The sequence below is a fragment of the Microchirus variegatus genome (assembly GCF_963457635.1).
Source record: "Microchirus variegatus genome assembly, chromosome: 17".
NCBI lineage: Eukaryota > Metazoa > Chordata > Actinopteri > Pleuronectiformes > Soleidae > Microchirus > Microchirus variegatus.
Window position 1 is genome coordinate 4,753,532 of NC_139818.1, and position 21,627 is coordinate 4,775,158.

At 42.1% G+C, this 21,627-nt stretch overlaps 1 protein-coding gene across 1 annotated transcript; it reads right to left on the minus strand.

The window, feature by feature from the left end:
- Positions 1 to 321: 321 nt before the first annotated feature.
- LOC310939587 (sesquipedalian-1-like) lies at positions 322 to 21,224 on the minus strand (the record flags this gene model as incomplete). The annotated part of the gene is made up of 3 exons (XM_083904384.1): positions 322 to 758; positions 14,646 to 14,949; positions 21,144 to 21,224. The coding sequence occupies 3 exons, from the start codon at positions 21,222 to 21,224 to the stop codon at positions 322 to 324; spliced, it is 822 nt and encodes a 273-aa protein (XP_083760510.1).
- Between the last annotated feature and the right edge of the window lie 403 nt (positions 21,225 to 21,627).

Consider the following 21,627-nt stretch of genomic DNA (forward strand, 5'->3'; position numbering starts at 1 on the left):
CAACTGCTGTTGTCCATTCACAATGCTTAACTATAAAATGCCTTTTTCATTTTTTTCAAGTTTCCTTTTTTTATTGTTCTTCTTGAAGTGGGAGTTGGAGGTGACACTCCATGTATAAAGTCTGATGTTGGCACCCTCATAAAAACAAATTGTGGAAACAGTGGACTGTAGATACATTAGGGCAGATAAAGATACATTCATTTGTGATTTCATTCATGTATCAAAGGTCATCACTGCATCATCTTGCTTACCAATCTAAAGCTTGATAATGTTACAATGGTTACTGAAATTAGACCATTCACACTTTATATTTACACCAATTTATCCAAAATCTATTAAGTTCTCTTCCTGAACATCGCCACCTGCTTGTCCCCTTTTTGACCAAGTAGCTATCAGTTTCTTGATTTCTTTTCCGAAGTCTTCATGTAGTTTAGGAAATTCCTCCCTAGCTTCGAAGGAGACTGCTGACCACTCCTCCATGGGTTGGCCAGGAGTGTTGATGGGCACCAGGTTCGTGTTCCTCTTAGGCCAGAGTTTGGGTGACCTCTTGGTGGCTGTTTTGGATGGAAGGTTTGGGGTTTGAAGCACTTGACCAGAGCTCAGACTGGCTCCTGCTGCCATGGCACCTGTTACTACATTCAAAGGCAGGGATGAGGTCTGTCTGATCTGATTGGCTGCAGAAAACCCAGCCTCTGTGGTGTGGAAATTAGGCATTGTGAAAGAGTTGGCTGGTTCACCAGAGATAGCAGCTAATGTGTCTGAGGAAACATAGAAAACATAGAAATACATTAACACTCGCTAAAGAATAATTGAACGACTAAAGCCGTATCCACCAAGTGGAACGGTTTGGTTTGGTACAGTTTCCATTAGGAATAGTAGAAAAATAACCAGAAATAACCGGGTTCCATAGTAAAATGGGACAGTATGGAGCTAGATAGGCTCCACCAGCTGATTGGAAGACAGAAAAAGTGTGAGTCAATGAATGGCAAAACTGTAGCGCAAAGAAGCTTTGAGTGGTCATCAAGACTAGAAAATAGGGATGTGATTGTGAATCTTTGGGTGGCTCACGATTCGATTCCAATTAGATTCAAAATCGATTCTCGATTCAACTGATTCGATTCATACAATTCTCGATTCAAAAACTGATACAATGTGTTAAGGCAAATTATGGAATCAAAACACTACAGTTTGTATAAGATAATGTGATAATGTGATCACACAAAGGCAAACTTAAGACAAAAGTTAACATTTATTCATTAAAACAAATAAAAACTTACTGACTGTACAAAAAATAACTTGCATAAATAAAAGCTTAGACTGCCTTTTACTCCCAGAAATTACAAAAATACTTGAAACAGAAAAACCCCTAAATAGAAAAAGCCCTACTCGAAAAGCGCTATCACTGTTAGGCAAAAAACAAAAAAATAATGCATTATTTATTGCTCTTTACTGACATTTCATAGTAATTTGTTACATTATAATATTATTGCCTTTGAATTGTAAAACATTAACTGTAAATATGGATTTGATGTACTCAATGGATCTTGTTGCGTTCAATGCAGCTCATTTCACGTCCAGTAGGAGGTGATGTGATGACTGAGCTCAGCTTAAGGCTAACAACAGTACAATATAATGACCACAGACTACATATTGTGATAAAGATACTGGCCCTTTCTCAATACCCAAGTATGCCAGTACGTACTTGCATACTTGGGAAGTATACTTGAGAAGTACGACTGGAGTATATACTCGCCAAGTACGGGAGTACACAAGTACGATATCTTTAATTGGAACAGCAGTGTACTTCCTTGTTCTACTGTTTGAATGGCGGGTGGTGCCAAGCACTTAAGCCTCATTACCGCCACCTACAGTGTTGATGAATGAACATATAAAATACTTTTAATAAATACATATGTTGTTGTTATTTTAAAGGGACACTGTGTAGTATTTATGGGTTTATATAACCCAAAATCCACTTTTTTTATACATATTATGTGCTCCTGCATTGTCTAGTCGCTGTATAATAGTTTTTGCATCCTTTTCGTAGTGTTTCAAAAAGTCATGTAAATTAACATGGTCACGGGCCACTACTGCATTGCCACGACGCGATGTTTCCACTGGAGCAGCAGATGAGTTTCGTGAGGCGAGGGAGAGGGCGAGCTACTGTGGCTGTAGCAGACGAAGCGGAGAGAGTGGAGGCGGGGCTTTCGCTACAAGTAAAGCGACGCCTGATCTCTTCTCTCGCGTTTGTCCTTACAGTCTCCGGTAGAAACATGGCGTCTCGCTGCTAATAGTGGCAATGCAACCGCGGCCCGCGATCATGTTATTTTACATGACTTTTTGAAACACTTTTTATGCAATTTATGAATAATTAAAGCCACTTTGTAAACTATTAAACAATATAGCCAAACTGCTAAAATATATAAATGCAGATTATAGACATACATATAATTACCACATTTATGATATAATGATCACGTTTATATAATATAATGATCATGTTTATAAAATATAATGATCACGTTTATAAAATATAATGATGATGTGCCTATCTCAGCTGACATAAGGCGATAGGCGGGGTCACACCCTGGACAGTTCACCAGTCCATCACAGGGCCACTTATAGAGACAAAAAAACGGTTCACTCACACTCTCACACCGATGGCCAAATCACCTAATCCCCAAATCTGCATGTTTTTGGACTGTGGGAGGAAGCCGGAGAACCTGGAGAAAACCCACACACACACGGGAAGAACATGCAAACTCCATGCAGAAAGACCCTTGTTCCACCAGGGGCTCTTTGTCAAAAGTGTAAATAGTTTATTTTGTGTTACACAAATAAAAATAATATATCATTAATTGATTTGAAAGTTATACAACTTTATGTGCAGAATCAAGTGTTTCAGAGCTTTTGTATGACTTCATTTGTCAAAATATCCACCAAAGTCCAACTGTGTTTGATTCAGATACCACCTACCTACCTATCTACCTGGAAATATGTAACAACTCCTTAATGATGTAATCAGCAATAGTTTAGTTTATTGTTGATTTTGTAGAAAGCTTTGTTGAGTGATTTGGTAGTTGTACCTCATGGGAGTGTAAAAACAGAACAAGTAGACTTTTATAGTTCTAATACTTTTTCTGTCAAACAGACTAATAAGACATTCAAAAAGTGTAGGCCTATTAAACACACCTTTTTATAACCTTGTTATGTGCGGCTGCGTGCGGCTTCTCTCTTTCCTCTACCTCTCCCCCCTCTGTCTTTTCCTCTCCACTCATCTGTGTCTGATTTCAGCGATTACCTTCCTGCGCTGTGAGTGGAGCGGGAGGAAACGTCATCGTGGGGAGGGAAGTTTAAAAGGAGGAGGAAAGAGAGAGCGGAAGGAAGAATAGGAAGAGCCGGCCAGAGGACTTTTTCCACACCCGTCCTTCCTCCACAGACAATTTCGCTACTTATCATTATGAGACTGATTTTTCTCTTAAGTTACATGATTGTCTCAGCTGGGTGGAGGTTGCCGGCAGTCCAGTTTTCGGGTTTAGTTTAGTTGATCCATTTTTGTTTTGAGGACGTGCTAGGTCCAACGGCCTGGCGTTACTCACCTTTTGTTTATTTTGCCGGGATCTCTAACCCTTTCTTTTGTTTCGTCTGAAATGAAGTTTTGTTAAATAAAAACAATCATTAATTTGGCAACTGTTGTGGCCGTAACATATTTTGGGGCTCGTCCGGGATATTTAATTGTGGTACACTATAGCTGTGCTTGGGTTTTAATTGCGCACAGTTATATTCCTCAGCAGTTTGTGTCACAGTATTTTGTCTCTCCAGGAGAGTCGTTTTGTCTAAATGACAATCACTGTGATACTTATTTTTAACTTGCTGTTGCTCCGCTGTGTTTTTTGTGTGGCAAAGCTTTGCGCACGTGTTGGACGCCGTTTGCCTTATATTTTTGATCTGTCATTTTTAGTACGCTCGTTTAATTAAAATAGAAATTTAGTCTAAAAGACTTTGTGGCTCAACCGAGCCTTGATCAATACCACCGCTGTACTAAAGAGCACCTGCTCCTAATCACCGGTAACTTTAATACTGTTGTCCCTAAAACCGCTGCTAAAAAACTCATTAAAAACGTCTTGTGGTCGGCCCTGGCCGATAAAGCAATTTTACCTAGCGATCCGGGGACAGTTAAATTCACTTCACCTGTGGGAAAACCAAACCCAGATGAAGTGCTTAGACTGAAGGAATTAGAGATCGAAATGCGCCGTTTAGACCTCAAAGAGAAGGAGATTAATAATGAATTTGAGATGCGTAAAATGGAGGAGGAGACGAACAGACAACTTTGTTTAAAAGAGTTGGAAGTACAATCTTCCTCTGTCTCTAAACTTCCATTACAAACATTTGACATCAGTAAATGCATTCGTCTAATGCCGAAATGTAATGAGGATGTGGACATGTATTTTACGTTGTTCGAGCGCGATGCTACTTCTCTTGAGTGGCCCACATTGGTTTGGCCTCTGCTACTTCAGTCTGTGTTAACTGGTAAAGCCCAGGTTGCATACTCTCTATCAGCAGAGTTAAGCCTTCAATATCCAACTGTTAAAGCTGCTGTATTGAGAGCCTACAAATTAGTGCCAGAGGCATATCGCCTAAAATTCCGTAAATTAAAAAAAGTCAGACAAACAAACTTGTGTCGAATATGGCCGTGAAAAAGAAGTTGTATTCGATCGATGGTGTTACTCATACTAAAAATGTTGACGACTTCAACTCACTGAGTAATTTGATTTTGCTCGAGGATTTTAAAAACACACTGCCTGATAAAATCTGTGTTTATGTAAATGAACAAAAAGTGTCAAAAACGTCCGATACAGCTGTGCTGGCAGACGAGTTCGTACTGACTCACATGGATTCTTTTGATCGCTCTCATCCATCCTCTGAACGCAGTGTGCCGGTGAGTAAACCTTCAATGCCTCCTAGGCCTGGCACTATTTCTGGTTTAAAAGACAATTTTACAAATGGGATTGTTAAGGATAAACCAGTGTGTTTTTATTGCAAAAAACGGGGACATATATAAACAACCGTTTTGCCCTAAATAAAAACATGACAAGTCTCCTTAAGCAGTTACTTTATTAAAAGCCGAGTTCTCACTTCCGCAGCAGTCTCTGTTAAGTCCTGCTTCAGCTAAATCTGGCGTGTACGTGCCTTTTCTGATTAAAGGTTGGGTCTCTCTGTCAAATTCAGATCCCAAACTACCTATCACTATGCTAAGGGACACTGGAGCATCACAGTCGGTGATATTACAAGTAGGTCTGTCAAAATTAACGCGTTAACGCAGGATGATTAATTTGTGGAATTAACGCGTTTTTTTAACGCATTAACGCACTTTCTCACTTTCATCGCGCTACGAGTAGACGTGCAGTTTATGAACAGGCAAGGCGGAGGGCAACTGCTTGGAGAGGGGGGCTCCCAACACTCTGACCTTAATGCATCAGTGAGAAGCCGCATCCCCGTCCCCCTTTAACAACAATGGTTGATTTGCAATGACATCTCAGTAGGAAACCTCCCTAAAGGGGCCCCACGTCACCTCACGCTAACCTGTGTGAAGCTGAAGGAAAATGAAGAGGAGTTATCAATCAGGTCGTTAGAAGAGGAAGAAAAAAAGAGGATGAAGAAAAAAGAAAGAAAGACACAGTTGTAAGTGGCGCTACTGGCACAGATAATGATATAATCAAAACATTAACAGTCATTGTCTAACTAACGGGGACACAGACAGCAGCTAACATTAGCGTCAGAATGCTAGCTGCTGTGGGTTTAGTACCCCCAACAAAACTATATAACTTCTATACTTTATATTTTGTTTATAATGCGAGTTATTTACAGTGCAATGTGTACTTTTTTTTAACATTTTTTCAAAGTTATTTACAGTATTTTATTTTTTCTATTTATTTATATTGTCTTATAATGTGGGTTCTTTACAATGTAATGTTTATTTTTTACTAAGTTTGTATAGGTTTTTACAAGTTATTTACAGTATTTTATTGTTCTTTACATTTATATTTTCACATACTTTATTTATCGCTCCATTCCTACAACAATATAAAGAGAAAATTAGAATTTTTCTGGCATATTTACGAATGGTAATTAATCGTGATTAATCCACAGCTACCCTGTGATTAATCTGATTAAAAAAATTAATCTTTTGACAGCCCTAATTACAAGACGTGTTGCCCTTATCTGAGAAATCTTCGATAAAATCTGATGCTCTTGTTCGTGGATTTGGCATGAATTTCATGGGCGTGCCGTTGCATTCAATTTACCTTGACTCGGAGTTGGTTAAAGGGAATGTGGTTGTTGGAGTTACTTCTCGTCTTCCAATTGAAGGCGTTCATTTCATATTAGGAAATGATTTAGCTGGCGGTAAAGTACTCCTGAATCCTTTAGTCACTCCAGTTCCTCTCACTAACCCTCCGGCTGATAATAAAATGTACCCGGAAGTGTTCCCAGTTTGCGCTGTCACACGTGCTATGTCTGAGGGACGAAAGCAAATTGAGTCTGACATGGTGGGGGAAATTGACTTAGAAGATAGTTTCATGGTTGACCTTGAGTCACCCGCCTCTCCAGCCCCACTGTCTCCAAGTGCGTGTCCGCCGACTCGCTCAGTTGTTTCCCCTGATCAGAAAAATCTGTTTGATTATGTCAACAACTTTCGCTCTAAACTACATCGTGCCTGCGAACTGGCCAAGAAAAACTTGTCTGTCGCTCAAGCAAAAGTGAAGCGTTGGTTTGACAAAGATGCTAAGCACCGGAGTTTTAAACCAGGTGATAAAGTGTTGAGGTTGTGTCCTATTCTTGGTTCGGCACTACAGGCACGTTTTACTGGCCCTTATGTGATTAAGCAGAAACTGAATGAACGCGACTACATCGACTACACTCCAGATCGCAAGCGACGAGTTAGGACGTGTCATATTAACATGCTGAAGCCTTATTTGGAGAGGCAGTCTGTTCCTTTGCCTCCTGTCACCGATGTCGCTGTAGTGGCACTGTCCAGTGCTGAAGTGTACGACAGTCAAGCTGACGCGTCGCTGTCCAGTGCTGGAAACATCGATGAGCCTCAGGCTGATGTGTTGCTGTCCAGTACTGAAACCGCCGGAGGGGCTGCACCGATAAATGATGACGAAGTCTCAGTCTTATCTGAATTTGTTTGTGACTCCTGATGCGTTTCTTCAATATACGGTGATGCTCTTTGGCGTGCGTAATGCTCCTGCTACCTTTCAACGTCTAGTTAATACAGTTCTATCGGGTTTGTCGGATTGTGAGGCATATCTGGACGACATTGTTGTTTATTCAGACAAATGGGACGATCACATCCAGCAGCTATGGCAAGTTTTTGGTAGACTGCGTGATGCCAACCTTACGCTAAATCTTGCCAAATGTGATTTTGGTCAGGCGACGGTGACCTACCTGGGGAAGATAGTGGGTCGTGGACAAGTTAAGCCAGTACAGGGCAAGGTGGAAGCCATTTTGTCATTCCCTGCTCCATCTTCTAGAATGGAGCTGCAACATTTTTTGGGTATGAAGGGATACTACAGAGGATTCTGTCAAAACTTCTCCGCTGTCGCGGCCCCGCTCACAGACTTGCTTTGTCCAAAGTTTCGTTTTCAGTGGTCTCCGAATTGCCAGCGTGCATTTGATTCAATTAAAGCGTTGATGACCACTGGCCCAGTTCTAGTTCTTCTTTGCGCGCCCGTTTAAACTTTCCGTTGATGCTAGTGATATGTTCAAACAGGAGAAGATAATGTTGATCATCCGGTTTCTTACTTCTCTAAGAAATTCAATCGCCACCAGCGGGTGTATTCCACCATCGAAAAAGAAGCTTATGTTTGCTCTGCTGGTGTCCTGTCTGTTGTGTACATGGACCACAATCCTTTGTTGGTGTTTATTCAACAGATGCGGAACACCAATCAGAGACTGATGAGATGAGCGCTGTTTTTGCAAGCCTTCAACGTAGAGGTCAGACATATTAAGGGTAAAGATAATGTACTGGCTGATACGTTGTCGCGCTATTAATTATTGTTGTATATTTTTGTGTGTGAATAACCATCCCCGTTATTCACCCTCTTAGGGTGGGGGTGTTTTGTGCGGCTGCGTGCGGCTTCTCTCTTTCCTCTACCTTCCTGCGCTGTGAGGCGAGAGGGAGGAAACATCATCGTGGGGATGGAAGTTTAAAAGGAGGAGGAAAGAGAGAGCGGAAGGAAGAATGGGCAGAGCCGGCCAGAGGACTTTTTCCACACCCGTCCTTCCTCCACAGACAATTTCGCTACTTATCATTATGAGACTGATTTTTCTCTTAAGTTACATTATTGTCTCAGCTGGGTGGAGGTTGCATTACTCGCCTTTTGTTTATTTTGCCGGGATCTCTAACCCTTTCTTTTGCTTCATCTAAAATGACGTTTTGTTAAATAAAAACAATCATTAATTTGGCAACTGTTGTGGCGTCCTCTTATGTACGGTCTCCTATTTAGAGCCATACTTCTATTTCTAATATTATAAACGTGGTAATTATATGTATGTGTATAATCTGCATTTATATATTTTAGCAGTTTGGCTATATTGTTTAATAGTTTACAAAGTGGCTTTAATTATTCATAAATTGCATACAAAGTACACTTCTGTGTTCATAAATGTCAACGAGTATTTTATTCGTCTCTATTACTGTCGCACAACGTGGTAAAAAGTCTCTGTCAATGAGTTTGCATGACATACTGTCACGATCTACATTTTCCACATTCCATAGTTTCTCTGTTTGTTGTTGTTTCTGCTGCTCTGTATCTTTTCTCTCACCCTGCAGGGGGCGTGGTTGACCTACTTCCTAGATGACACCAGTGATTACCTCCACCTGCGCAACTCCTCCCCAGCTGCTCCTGATCGAAACGAAATGCTTACCACCTAGTCCGAATCAAAGAGGGGGACGAGTGGAAGACGGCGTTCAATACACCCATAGGCCACTTCGAGTATCTGGTGATGCCATTCGGCCTCACCAACTCACCGGCAGTGTTCCAACACTTAGCCAATGACATTCTGCGCGACATGCTGGACGGGTTCCTCTTCGTTTACTTAGAGGACATTCTCATCTTTTTTCCGAAACCGAAGAGGAACATGTCCAGCATGTTCACTTAGTCCTGCAGAGATTACTGGAGAACAGACTGTTAAGGCAGAGAAATGTCTTTTCCACACCCAATCCGTCCCTTTCCTGGGGTTCATTGTGGAGCAGGGCAGTCTGGCACCTGACCCTTCCAAAATTTCTGCCTACCCCTACCACCCGGAAGCAGCTACAGCGCTTCCTGGGCTTCGCAAACTTCTACAGACGATTTATTAGAAACTATAGCCGTATTGTCGAACCACTCACCAAACTCACTTCTCCCAAACAGGCGTTCCTGTGGTCTGACGATGCTGAGGCCTCCTTCCTGCACCTTAAAGAGATGTTCACATCGGCTCCGATCCTCGCCCATCCCGATCCTGAGCTCCAGTTTGTGGTCGAGGTCGACGCATCCGACACCGGGGTTGGGGCGGTCCTCTCCCAACGTAGCCACGATGACCAGAAGCTCCATCCCTGCGCCTTCATCAGCCGCCGTCTCTCTCCAGTTGAGACAAGGGTCCGCCAGGCACTATGAGAGGAACCTGATCCTGGAGGTGGACCACCCCATCGGCTGTTCGTTCCTACGGCCATGCCTTCCGAGGTCCTCGAGTGGGGCCATTCCTCCAAGCTGGCCTGCCATCCTGGAACCGCTCGCACCCTCAACTTCCTCAAACAGCGCTTCTGGTGGCCCACCATGTCCCAAGACTCGGCCACATTTGTCTCGGCCTGTCCCACCTGCTCCAGAGGGAAGACATCTAACCGCCCTCTGGTCAGCCTCCTTCATCCCCTACCCATCCCCCATCGCCCCTGGTCACACATAGCAGTGGACTTCGTCACCGGACTTCCCCCGTCAAATGACAACACAACCGTCCTGACTGTCGTGGACCATTTTTCAAAGTCGGTCCACAACATCCGTCTCCCTGGACTTCCCTCAACCACAGAGACGGCAGAAGTGATGGTCCAGCAGGTGTTCCGTATCCACGGCTTTCCAGTGGACATTGTGTCGGACCGGGGGCCGCAATTCTCATCCCAAGTCTGGAAGGCTTTCTGCTCTGCCCTGGGAGCCTCCGCCAGTCTATCCTCCGGCTATCACCCCCAATCCAACGGCCAAACCGAGAGAGCCAACCAGAACATGGAGGTGGCTCTCCGATGCGTCGCCGCTCGCCACCCTGAGGACTGGATTTCGTTTCTCCCATGGATAGAGTACTCTCATAATTCTCTCACCTCTGCTTCAACCGGCGTCTCACCCTTCATGGCTTCCCTGGGCTACCAACCCCCACTCTTCAACCCCCAGGAGAGAGAAGTAGCAGTCCCCTCACTCCAAGCCAACATGGAACGCTGCCAGGCGGTGTGTGAACAAGTCCGAGCATCCCTTCAAAGAGCCTCCCTACAATCTCAAAAGCAAGCCAACCGCCATCGAACCCCTGCTCCAGAATACCTACCTGGCCAGAAGGTTTGGCTGTCGACGAAGGACCTCCCCCTCCAAGTCGAATCCCGTAAGCTGGCTCCAAAATTCATCGGTCCTTTTCCCATCGACAAGATCATTAACGCCACCTCCATCCGTCTCAAACTACCCCAGTCACTCAAAATTCATCCTACATTCCACGTTTCCCTTCTCAAACCTGTGATCGAGTCAGACCTGGTCCCTCCCTCCGATCCCCCTCCTCCACCCAGGATGATCGAGGGCGGAGCCGTGTACACAGTCAACCGAATCCTGAACATTCGTTGCCGAGGGCGTGGGCACCAATACCTTGTGGGTTCCTCGCCGCTTCATCTCCATTTCTTCATTTCCACCGTCTTGGCGCCAGGTGGCGCCCGTTGAGGGGGAGGTACTGTCACGATCTACATTTTCCACATTCCATAGTTTCTCTGTTTGTTGTTGTTTCTGCTGCTCTGTGTCTTTTCTCTCACCCTGCAGACCTACTTCCTAGATGACACCAGTGATTACCTCCACCTGCGCAACTCCTCCCCAGCTGCTCCTGATCAGCAATCACGTGTGCTCTTAAGGCAGGGTTGCGCCTCTCGCTGGTGTCAGTTCCTCGTTTTCGCTCAGCTGGTATAGTCACTACTTACCTTGCTATCAGAAACATTGACTCTACAATTGTACTTACCCTGAATTCCATCTCAGGTCACCACGTCTCCTGCTCCCGAGAAAGACACGGAGTTCCTGCGGATTCTCATCACTTCCTCCCGTCATTCTCCAGCTCCTTCGCCTCCGCTACATCCATGAAGCAGCCGCTTCTTCCCACGACCCTCGTGGACTCCCACGCTCTACTCTCCAACACCTAGAGTGAGTCCGTTCCTTGGGAACAACAAACGAACTCTGTTGCCACTGAGGAGTCGCTGTGGGATCTGGCCCGGCTGCTATCCATTCTATCTTAGCTCTCTACTTCTGTTATTCATGCTAGCGCTTGTTACGGTAGTAAATAAAGACATATTTTACATACTTACCGTTGTCCTGTCTGCATCCGAGTCCTCCTATTAAGATCTTCGTTTCCCTTTAAAGGGAAACGTAACAGATACGCGTGTATAAATAAAGTTTCAACAAAATTAAATGTCATCGCGTCAGTGTTGAGGGGGTGTGTTTGTAGGGGGCGTGTCTGTAATGGTCTGCGGTCTGCAGTTAGATCTACTTGGAATTAGAACAGAACTTGAACTGAGGCTGATGACGTTTTCCACAAGTACGGGAGTACGCAAGTACGGACAAATACGCACAAGTATGGGTTACAAGTAAGGGTTCTCAGCCCGCAGAAACATTTCTGGCGGCCCGCAATGAATTACAGTTGATAGTTTTAATCCAGGAGCTACTAAGCTTGTTAAATTCTTATTGGACATTACTGGCTACAGACCAATAAGTGTAAACTGTACAACTGTAATCTGGTCATTAAAATTATTACAAATGGGATTTCATTCTGTTTTTTTTCCTTTGGCGGCCCTCAGTCCAATGTTGGACTCCTAAATTGGCCCTCAGGTATCACAACTTTGAGAACCCCTGGGCATCACAGGAAGGGAGAATATTAGTTTTTGCTGCTTAGTTTTCTCTGCTCTCATCCTCAGTTTCTTTCTATATATATATAATATATTATTTATATTGGTTACTACAGTTTAATGGTAGCGTGGCAAATTCTGCTACAACACAAATAATTCATAAAAAAGTATTTTAAAATATTTTTCATATGATGATCAATCTAAAGGCGGATTGTCACTGGACGCGTTACAGCCGCAGCACGTCAGCAGCACGGTTTTGCTTCGTCCTCTGCCCAGCATCAGTCCCCACCGGGCCCGTTACAGCGGCGCAGTGCCTTGGGAGCCAGCGGTATTCACGGAAGATCACGCGATAATCCTAAACGGACGGGAGATCCCACGATAGACTGTGTGTATAAAGGAAACATGTATACATACACATACGTATATATACATATATATATATATATACACATACATATATACATATACATATGTATATTTGTATAGATACAGTTAGGCCCATAAATATTTGGACATCGACACAGTTCTCTTTATTTTGGCTCTATACACCACTACAATAGATTTGAAATGAAACGAACAAGATGTGCTTTAACTGCACACTTTCAGCTTTCTATATGTGCCTCCCACTTTTTAGGGGACCAAAAGTAATTGGACAATTGACTGAAAAGTTATTTCATGAACAATTGTGGGCTATTTCCTCATTATTTCATCTTCTATGACACAGGTAAAAGTTCTGGAGTTGATTCCAGGAGTGACATTTGCATTTGGAATCTGTTGCTGTTAACTTTCTATATGAGATCCAACGAGCTGTCACTGTCAGTGAAGCAAGCCATCATTAGGCTGAAAAATCAAAACAAACCCATCAATGAAATAGCAAAAACATTAGGTGTGGCCAAATCAACTGTTTGGAACATTCTAAAAAAGAAAGAACGCACCAGTGAGCTCAGCAACACCAAAAGACCTGGAAGACCACAGAAAACCACTGTGGTGGACGACAGAAGAATTCTTTCCCAGGTGAAGAAAACGCCCTTCACAACAGTTGGCCAGATCAAAAACACTCTCCAGGAGGTAGGTGTATGTGTTTCAAAGTCAACAATCAAAAGAAGACTTCACCAGAGTGAATACAGAGGGTTCACCACAAGATGCAAACCATTAGTGAGCCTCAAAAACAGGAAGACGAGATTAGAATTTGCCAAACAACACCTAAAAAAGCTGTTATAATTCTGGAAGAACATCCTCTGGACAGATGAGACCAAGATCAACTTGTACCACAGTGATGGGAAGAGAAGAGTGTGGAAAAGGAAAGGAACTGCTCATGATCCACAACATACCACCTCATCAGTGAAGCATGGTGGTGCTAGTGTCATGGTGTGGGCATGTATGGCTGCTAATGGAACTGGTTCCCTTGTGTTTATTGATGATGTAACTACTGACAAAAGCAGCAGGATGAATTCTGAAGTGTTTCCAGCAATATTATCTGCTCATATTCAGCCAAATGCTTCAGAACTCATTGGACGGAGCTTCACAGTGCAGATGGATAATGACCAAAAGCATACTGTAAATGCAACCAAAGAGTTTTTTAAGGCAAATATGGAATGTTATCAGTCAATCACCTGACCTGAATCTGATTGAGCATGCATTTCACTTGTTGAAGACCAAACTGAAGGGAAAATGCCCCAAGAACAAGCAGGAACTGAAGACCGTGTCAGTAGAGGCCTCACAGAGCATCACCAGGGATGAAACCCAGTGTCTGATGATGTCTATGCCTTCCAGACTTCAGGCTGGAATTGACTGCAAAGGATTTGTAACCAAGTATTAAACAATGAAAGTTTGATTTATGATTGTTTAGTTTGTCCAATTACTTTTGGTCCCCTAAGAAGTGGGAGGCACATATAGAAAGTGTTGTAATTCCTACACCGTTCACTTGATTTGGATGTAAATGCCCTCAAATTAAAGCTGAAAGTGTGCAGTTGAAGTACATCTTCTTCGTTTCATTTCAAATCCATTGTAGTGGTGTAAAGAGCCAAAATAAAGAGAACTGTGTCGATGTCCAAATATTTATGGGCCTAACTGTATATACATATACATATATATGTATATATGTATATATCAGGATGTATTATTTATACATATCATGACAATTATGAGCCATGCTTGCCCAGTCCAGCCTGGTCAGTCTGAGGCTGGCCATCCAACCAGCTTGCCCAGCTTACCATCCGGGTTTTGCAGGTCTGTACAGCTGGCACCAGCTGACTCCAGCTTACCAGCCGGGTTTTGCTGGTCAGACAGGTTGACACCAGCTTAGCCTGACTGGGTGACCAGCCATACCAGCTGGCAAGCGACTGACACACCAGCCTGGCCAGCTTGTCCAGCTTGGTAAACCAACTAAACCAGCCTAAGACCAGCTAAGACCAGCTAAAACCATCAACCATCCTAAGCTGGTCTAAGCTGTTTTTTCAGCAGGGTAGACCGTGATGCAATGTATCTCACAGCTGCTCGCTCTCCTCCACACACGCGTCTCTCAAACTCTCACCTCTGTACTTCTTCTCCAGGTCCATCACCAGCAGAGACAAGTAGCTGTGATTGGCTGTCAGCAGGGCTTTGATCCAACTCTCCTGACTCTCCTGGTCCTCTGCAGCGAACTTGTACGTACGCAGTCCCGGCTCGCTCCACACAAGCGAGAAGGCAAACTGCTCCTCAGACTCACACAGCTGGACGGTGCAGCCCTCCAGGACAATCACTCCCGTCAGGTCCCGGTCTGACACATGCTCCTTATAGAAAAGGAGGTTTCCCTTCAGCACACACCAGCGCTTCTGATAGGAAGTCTTTATCTCACCCTGTGTGTGTCAAGAAAGTGTGTGTTACTGACTAATTTACACAACTTCGAGCTCTTACACAGCTGTGCTGATGAAATAAACTGTTGCTAAAACATGTCTATGTTTCCATCCATTAACTAACTATCTATCTATCTATCTATCTATCTATCTTTCTATCTATCCTAATTTAAAGAGCATCACAAATGATAAGCACTTTTTATGTAGGTTAGTCAAAGTGAAAAGATAACACCAATAAACAGCTAATGATACAATAACAGAACTAGAAAGTCACCATGACATATCAATGAGAGGAAGAACTCTTTACATATCATATAAGAGGACAGGCAGCATTTCTTTGGCTAAAAAAATAAAAAATATAATCAAACATTGGAACATTTAGTGGCAAAATGACCAAAGTACGTTTGTTCCATTTGTATTTCGGGTACAGTTGACCAAGGCAGAGACCAGAAACAGGTGTTTTTTGGGTTTTTTCAATTTTGGCCAAAAAAACAAAAATGGAAACTCCTTTCACTGGTCTTACTGACAAACAGATATACCAACCAATATTTCCTTTTCATTGGTGGGTGGGTCTTCTGTGCCCACTTGCTTATGATTGGCTATGTTTGCGCTGTACTCAACACTCAACAATAATATACATAGATAGATATGAACTGCAATGACAACGTTTCTCATATCAGTTGAACACCGTCTTTCATTTCATTGAGGTAATCTGTATTGTTGTGACTGTAATGATTGATTTGATGTCATCTATATTCAGGGCTGTGATTGGAAAAGGACAAAAAAGGAAAATATATACGGTACACCTACCATGGCACGACGGCATTGTATTGTTTAAAAAATTAAAATAAAGTGTAGTAGCCTACATGGAAGAGAGTTAAACCATGTTTAAAAAATTAATATTATCTTTCACTCAGAGAGACTTTCATCTTGGCAGAGATGGCCTCAGTCTGACCAGCTGATTAATGAAATACACTGTTTAGTTTTAGAATCAATCTGTCAATTATTTTCTCGATTAATCAAATATGTTTTTGTCCATAAAATATAGTTAAAATGTTGATCAGTGATTATCAAACCTGGAACCTAGTTTTAATGATTTTTTTTGTCAAATGGAGCAAAGAAACCAGACAATATTCACATTTACTTTTAATGTCGATAAGATTATCTTGTCCTTGTTTTACAAATCTTTTATAGAATCTGTTCTTACTTTTGCTTTTATTGCCTGGTATGGGGGCATCAGCCTTAGAGACAAGAACAACCTCAGCCATATTGTGAAGGTGGCTGGTAAGTTGATTGGTTGTCTACAAGTTTCCCTGATGAACATTTATGAGAAGCAGGTTATGCGGAAAGCAAATTCTATATTGAACTGTGTAAATCACCCCCTTCACTGTTCATTTGAGGTTCTTCCCTCAGGCCGGAGATTTAGAGTCCCCTGTTTTAAGTCCAACAGGACAAAGAACTCTTTTATTCCCAGTGCAATACGTTTGTTAAATTTGCACAACTCTTTGCACAATCAGGGAAATCTCATTGAATTAGTAGATTAAGAAAGTTGGATAGTGTTTTAACTTTAACTTATATTAGCTAGTTTATCTCTCTGTTGTGTGTCCTTTGTGTATATTTGTGCCATCTGTATGTACCTGACTGCAAGACAAGTTTCCCTTTTGGGACAATAAACTAAACTGAACTGAACTTTAAGAAGCTAAAAAATCACAACGCTTGTATTAATTGTAAAAAAAAAAAAAAAGTCCCTAAAATCGATTAATTTATTGTTGCAGCCCTACTGGTTGCAAACCTAAATGTTTCACGAATATTTTATTATTAAAAGACCATACGCCGCATGACATGTTTCCCTGGCAACTGACCGGAAAAAGACGCACGTGGCGTCATGTTTACGTGACTCCCGATTGTTAAAATGAGTCTCTAAAAAAATGCTAAACTTTAAAAACAGAGGCACACATACGCAGTACACAGGTACGCTGGTTATTTGTAGCGCTGCTCTTTTCCTTTAATAAACAGACTGCTCCAGTTCCACCCCTGTATATTGTCTGTTGTCCCAGTCGTGTGTAATCATGCTGATATCTGCTTGATGTTACTGACACTATTGAATAGAGCTACTCACCTGCAGACTTTGGATGTGTGGTCATTAATACTAAATGGTTCATGGATTTTCAAATCATCTGTCATCTGGTGTGTGGTTAAAAAGTAATGCAACGGAGTTAGATTATATATATATGTGCATTCTCATGTGTAGCTGTGTTATTTTGAAAAACGACCAGCAGGTGAAAACCTCCTGATCTATAGGGCTCTTGGTTGTTTACAAACATTGTGGATGCGCGCGCAGTGCGGGTGCAGAAGGACACCACTCAGCATTTAAGTAGCAGTGTTGTTGTGAAGTTAGCCGGCTCTCATATACGAATTCAGACGGCTTAAAAAAAGCAGACGTTTTCCTTGTACTACGCCAGCTTGTACAAGGAAAACTAGTGATAAAGCAAGTTATGCTTGGAAATTCACCTTAGTGAATGTGATACAGCTTGATGACACATATGCTTTAGGCACTGGTGAGTGGATTAATGACGAGACGAAGTGGCCCTGTCTGCAGTGGCCCAATATCCACTCGTACCTGATCGACACTCTGAGTCTTTATTCCAAGGAAAACTTAAAGTCCTACACGACTGTGGATGCTTACGAAAGTGAACAGTTACAGTATTAGCAACACAACTTGTCCAGATTTTTACCGGCTGCTTCCTACAACTCACTAAACTACCCTGGGAAGGGCGAGCAGAACAAGTACGGCAGACAAAGTGAGTGTCTTTAAGAGGTTTTATTCTACACACAACTATATAGGTTGTATTACCGACAAAGCAAACAGCTTCTGATGATCAGTTACAGATGAAAAACAGGAAAATATAAATGCTCCATACCTGCTGGAAAGTTCTACACAACTAGTAAAACAACCGGAGTACATTAGCTTCTAAGCTACGGTAGTTTGACTTAAACCTAATTTTAATTACGCTGTTGCTCTCAAACATTTTTTTTTAACATTGTTATGCAAAGTAATAATTACTTCATTCATGTTAGCTTGTTACCTGAGGCCAAAAATGAACGTAATGTTTACTGATATGGAGTGAGCATGGCAAATTCTTGCTTCTTTTATCATTTGCTCGTTCCAGTCGCTCCTCCTGATGTCTCGCAACCAAAGACGGTTAGCCCTGAAAGGGCTGCAACTTGGTATCCGGTAAAACTTCAGGCTTTTGTCTTGTTTGTAAAAACGATTCATCCATCTGACAGCACAACAAGACATGTTGTTGTGTTGCTCACAATAGGAGAGAGAGCAAGATCCTCCCAGTGGCATTGGAAGGTAGTGGCACCTCACTGGCGGTCCGTGACAGCCTGTGACAACTTCTGGCCTTTCCGTGGCATTTCCTGACACCCGCTCGGTGTCAGAAACACTCCCTTGACTCGCTGCCAATAAATTTGTTGTTACGACAGTCACTTCCTCCATGGATCATGATGAATACAAAATAAAAGTATTAGGGAAAATCAACTACTTCTTTACTTACATTAGTGTATAAAGTTTTGCACGATTTATCTATGTTTTGTACTTCTTAATATTATCTAAATATACATTAATATCTATTCCATGGCGTAAATGTGAATGTAAAATAGTGTACATATTGTACTATTCTTATTCTTATATTTAATATTTCCCTGTGTTTATATTATTCTTATCCTTTCTTACCTTAAGCAGTGACAGAGTGACAATGGACACTGACAGTGTTGGAAATATTACTAATACAAAATACAATTATGAATATATTTTAACATAACATTTGCTATGCAGTGCCAAAGCCTGCCACAGAATGCCAGAGCCTGTCAAAGAGTGCCACAGAATGCCCGAGCATGCCAAAGAGTGCCAGAGCCTGCCAAAGAGTGCCACAGAATGCCAGAGCCTGCCACAGAATGCCAGAGCCTGTCAAAGAGTGCCACAGAATGCCAGAGCCTGCCACAGAGTGCCAGCGCCTGCCAAAGAGTGCCACAGAATGCCAGAGCCTGCCAGTATTATTATTGACAATACAGATGATATTCAATGAACATAAAGAGGAAAATTTCACTTGATACAACTTGGTATTCAACAGTATCTAGTTACATTATGTAGGTTGGAGGAAGTCCAGCTTTTACAAAGACACCTTGTGGCAGGCTCTGGCACTCTGTGGCAGGTTCTGGCATTCTGCATTCCGCTTTCTGCAACCAACATGCGCAGACCCCTTAGCCTACGTCACACGCGCAGACAATTTGTCACGTTGTCCGCCGTACTTGTTCTGCTCACCCTTCCCAGGGTAGTTTAGTGAGCTGTAGAAAGCATCCAGATTCGTGTAGTAACTTTAAGTTGGAATAAAGACTCAGAGTGTCGATCATGTACGAGTGGATATCGGACCACTTCGTCTCGTCATTAATCCACTCACCGGCGCCTAAAGCATATGTGTCATCAAGCTGTATCACATTCATCAAGGTGAATTTCCAAGCATAACTTGCTTTATCACTAGGCAACAAGCTGACGTAGTACAAGGAAAACATCTCCTTTTTTTTAGCCGTCTGAATTTGTACATGAGAGCCGGCTAACTTCACGACAACACTGCTACTTAAACACTGAGTGGTGCCCTTCTGCAACCGCGCTGCTCGCATCCACAATGTTTGTAAACAACTAAGGGCCCTATAGGTTTGGTGAATCTCATTTTCTCAGCTCTGACACAGTTAGATAGATAGATAGATAGATAGATAGATAGATAGATAGATAGATAGATAGATAGATAGATAGATAGATAGATAGATAGATAGATAGATAGATAGATAGTTAGATAGATAGATATTTCGTTAAACCAAAAACGAGACAAGGGCGAAAAAATCAATCTGTGTATCATTTGTTTATTCGTTTAAAAAAATATGAAATTAAAAAAAAGCCTTGTTTTCTAATCAAAATTTTAAAAACGTATAACGATGTTTCCCGTTTAATCCAATTTGGATAAATCCAAGTTGCGTGACCCGTAACTGACCTGTACTAGAAAAAAAATACGATTTATGAGATTTCCATTTTATTAAATATATCGACTCACACGCGCGATTTCTCCTGCTGTTTATGCGTTTTTAAACATATGAACCGTATTTATATTGACTGAACAGTTCAGTCTGTGTGTCACCTGCTCCCGTCTGCCTCGAGCTGCGCTGGACGAAGAAATAAAGTAAATGAATCAGTTAAACACTGTTTATTTCTTCCCCTCTGTGGCGTAACGCTAACCTAATAAAAAAATTGCCGTCAGAAGATGCGTTATGACACCTGCACCTGGCAACCTACTCTGCTCTGTGGAGTGCCTGTTTTCAGTTGTAAACATGATTAAATCATATCCTACCTGAATTGTACTAGCTCCTACTTCAAAGCTTTCCAGGCAATTGAAGTGAATGTTAAAAAACATAGACGATCGCAGCGCTTTCGCTTGTTGTTTGAAGCATGCGCGTAGCCAGCATGCTAACAGATAACATCATTTCACGCCATAACATGAAAAACAAGTTGTGATAAAATTGCTGTCTAAAACAACGCTACAAGCTGAAAACCAAAGTTTATAGCCTATTCTTGTGACTCCACGGGAGCCGGCATTATTCTCCGACTTCTTATTGGTGAAGTCGGGGTAGGTCGACTTCGCAAGTAGGAGGCATTCCAGTGCACTTTTTTTTAGTTGGAGGTAGGATATGCTGCAGTAAAAAGATGCCAAATCATGCCAGAATAATCCTACGTCTTCTTTGGTTTGTTTTGCAGTCCCTCTGATAGTCCTAGTATAGGTCACTTCCGGGTCACGCAACCTGCATTTATCAAAATTGGATTAAACAGGAAACGCTCGTTATCGTTTTTTTCCATTTTTCATTTTCGCACATATTGGAAATTGGAAAAACTAATAGTTATCTGTTTTTTCATTTTGATTTTGAAAACAAATATTGAGAAAACTAAGTCTTTTTTTTTATTATTTATGGTTTTATTTTGAAAAACTGAATGAATGAACGAATGATACACCAACCAACCACCCCAGTGATCATGCCAGTTCTTGTTTGTCTATTGTTTATATTGTTAAAAAACAAAAAAACATACCATGCATGGATATCTTTTAACCTAAATACATTTGGACTCATTTGTGATTTAAAGGCCTTACCTTCTTGTAAAGGTAACCCTCCTTGTCCACAGGTGAGTTAGAAGATTCGAAATAGGTGAGAATTTTGTCATCAAACTTCATTTCAACATGTCACGCTGCTCGGGAGAGAACACACACGCGCGCGCGCGCGCGCACGCAAACACACACACACAGACACACACACAGACTTCGTGACTGTCTACAACAATAGCAGCCTGGAGGCTGAACAAAACAAACTGTGACACGTGAATGCAACACTCATTGAATACTTAAAAACTTGACATCCTTCACTGCGACACGAAACAAGGTGTTGTGATATTTAGCTGGAGACGAGACGTAACAAACTGACGGCCATTAAAAGTGTCAGTGTTCGTGTGAGCGAGCTAAAGTTCAAGAAAACATGGCAGCGTTTTAACAGGAGAGAAGAACGTGTCCACTTGTTTTCCAACTGCTGATAGGTAACACACTCACTCACCTCCTTACTGAAGTGTGAAAGTGTGGTGCC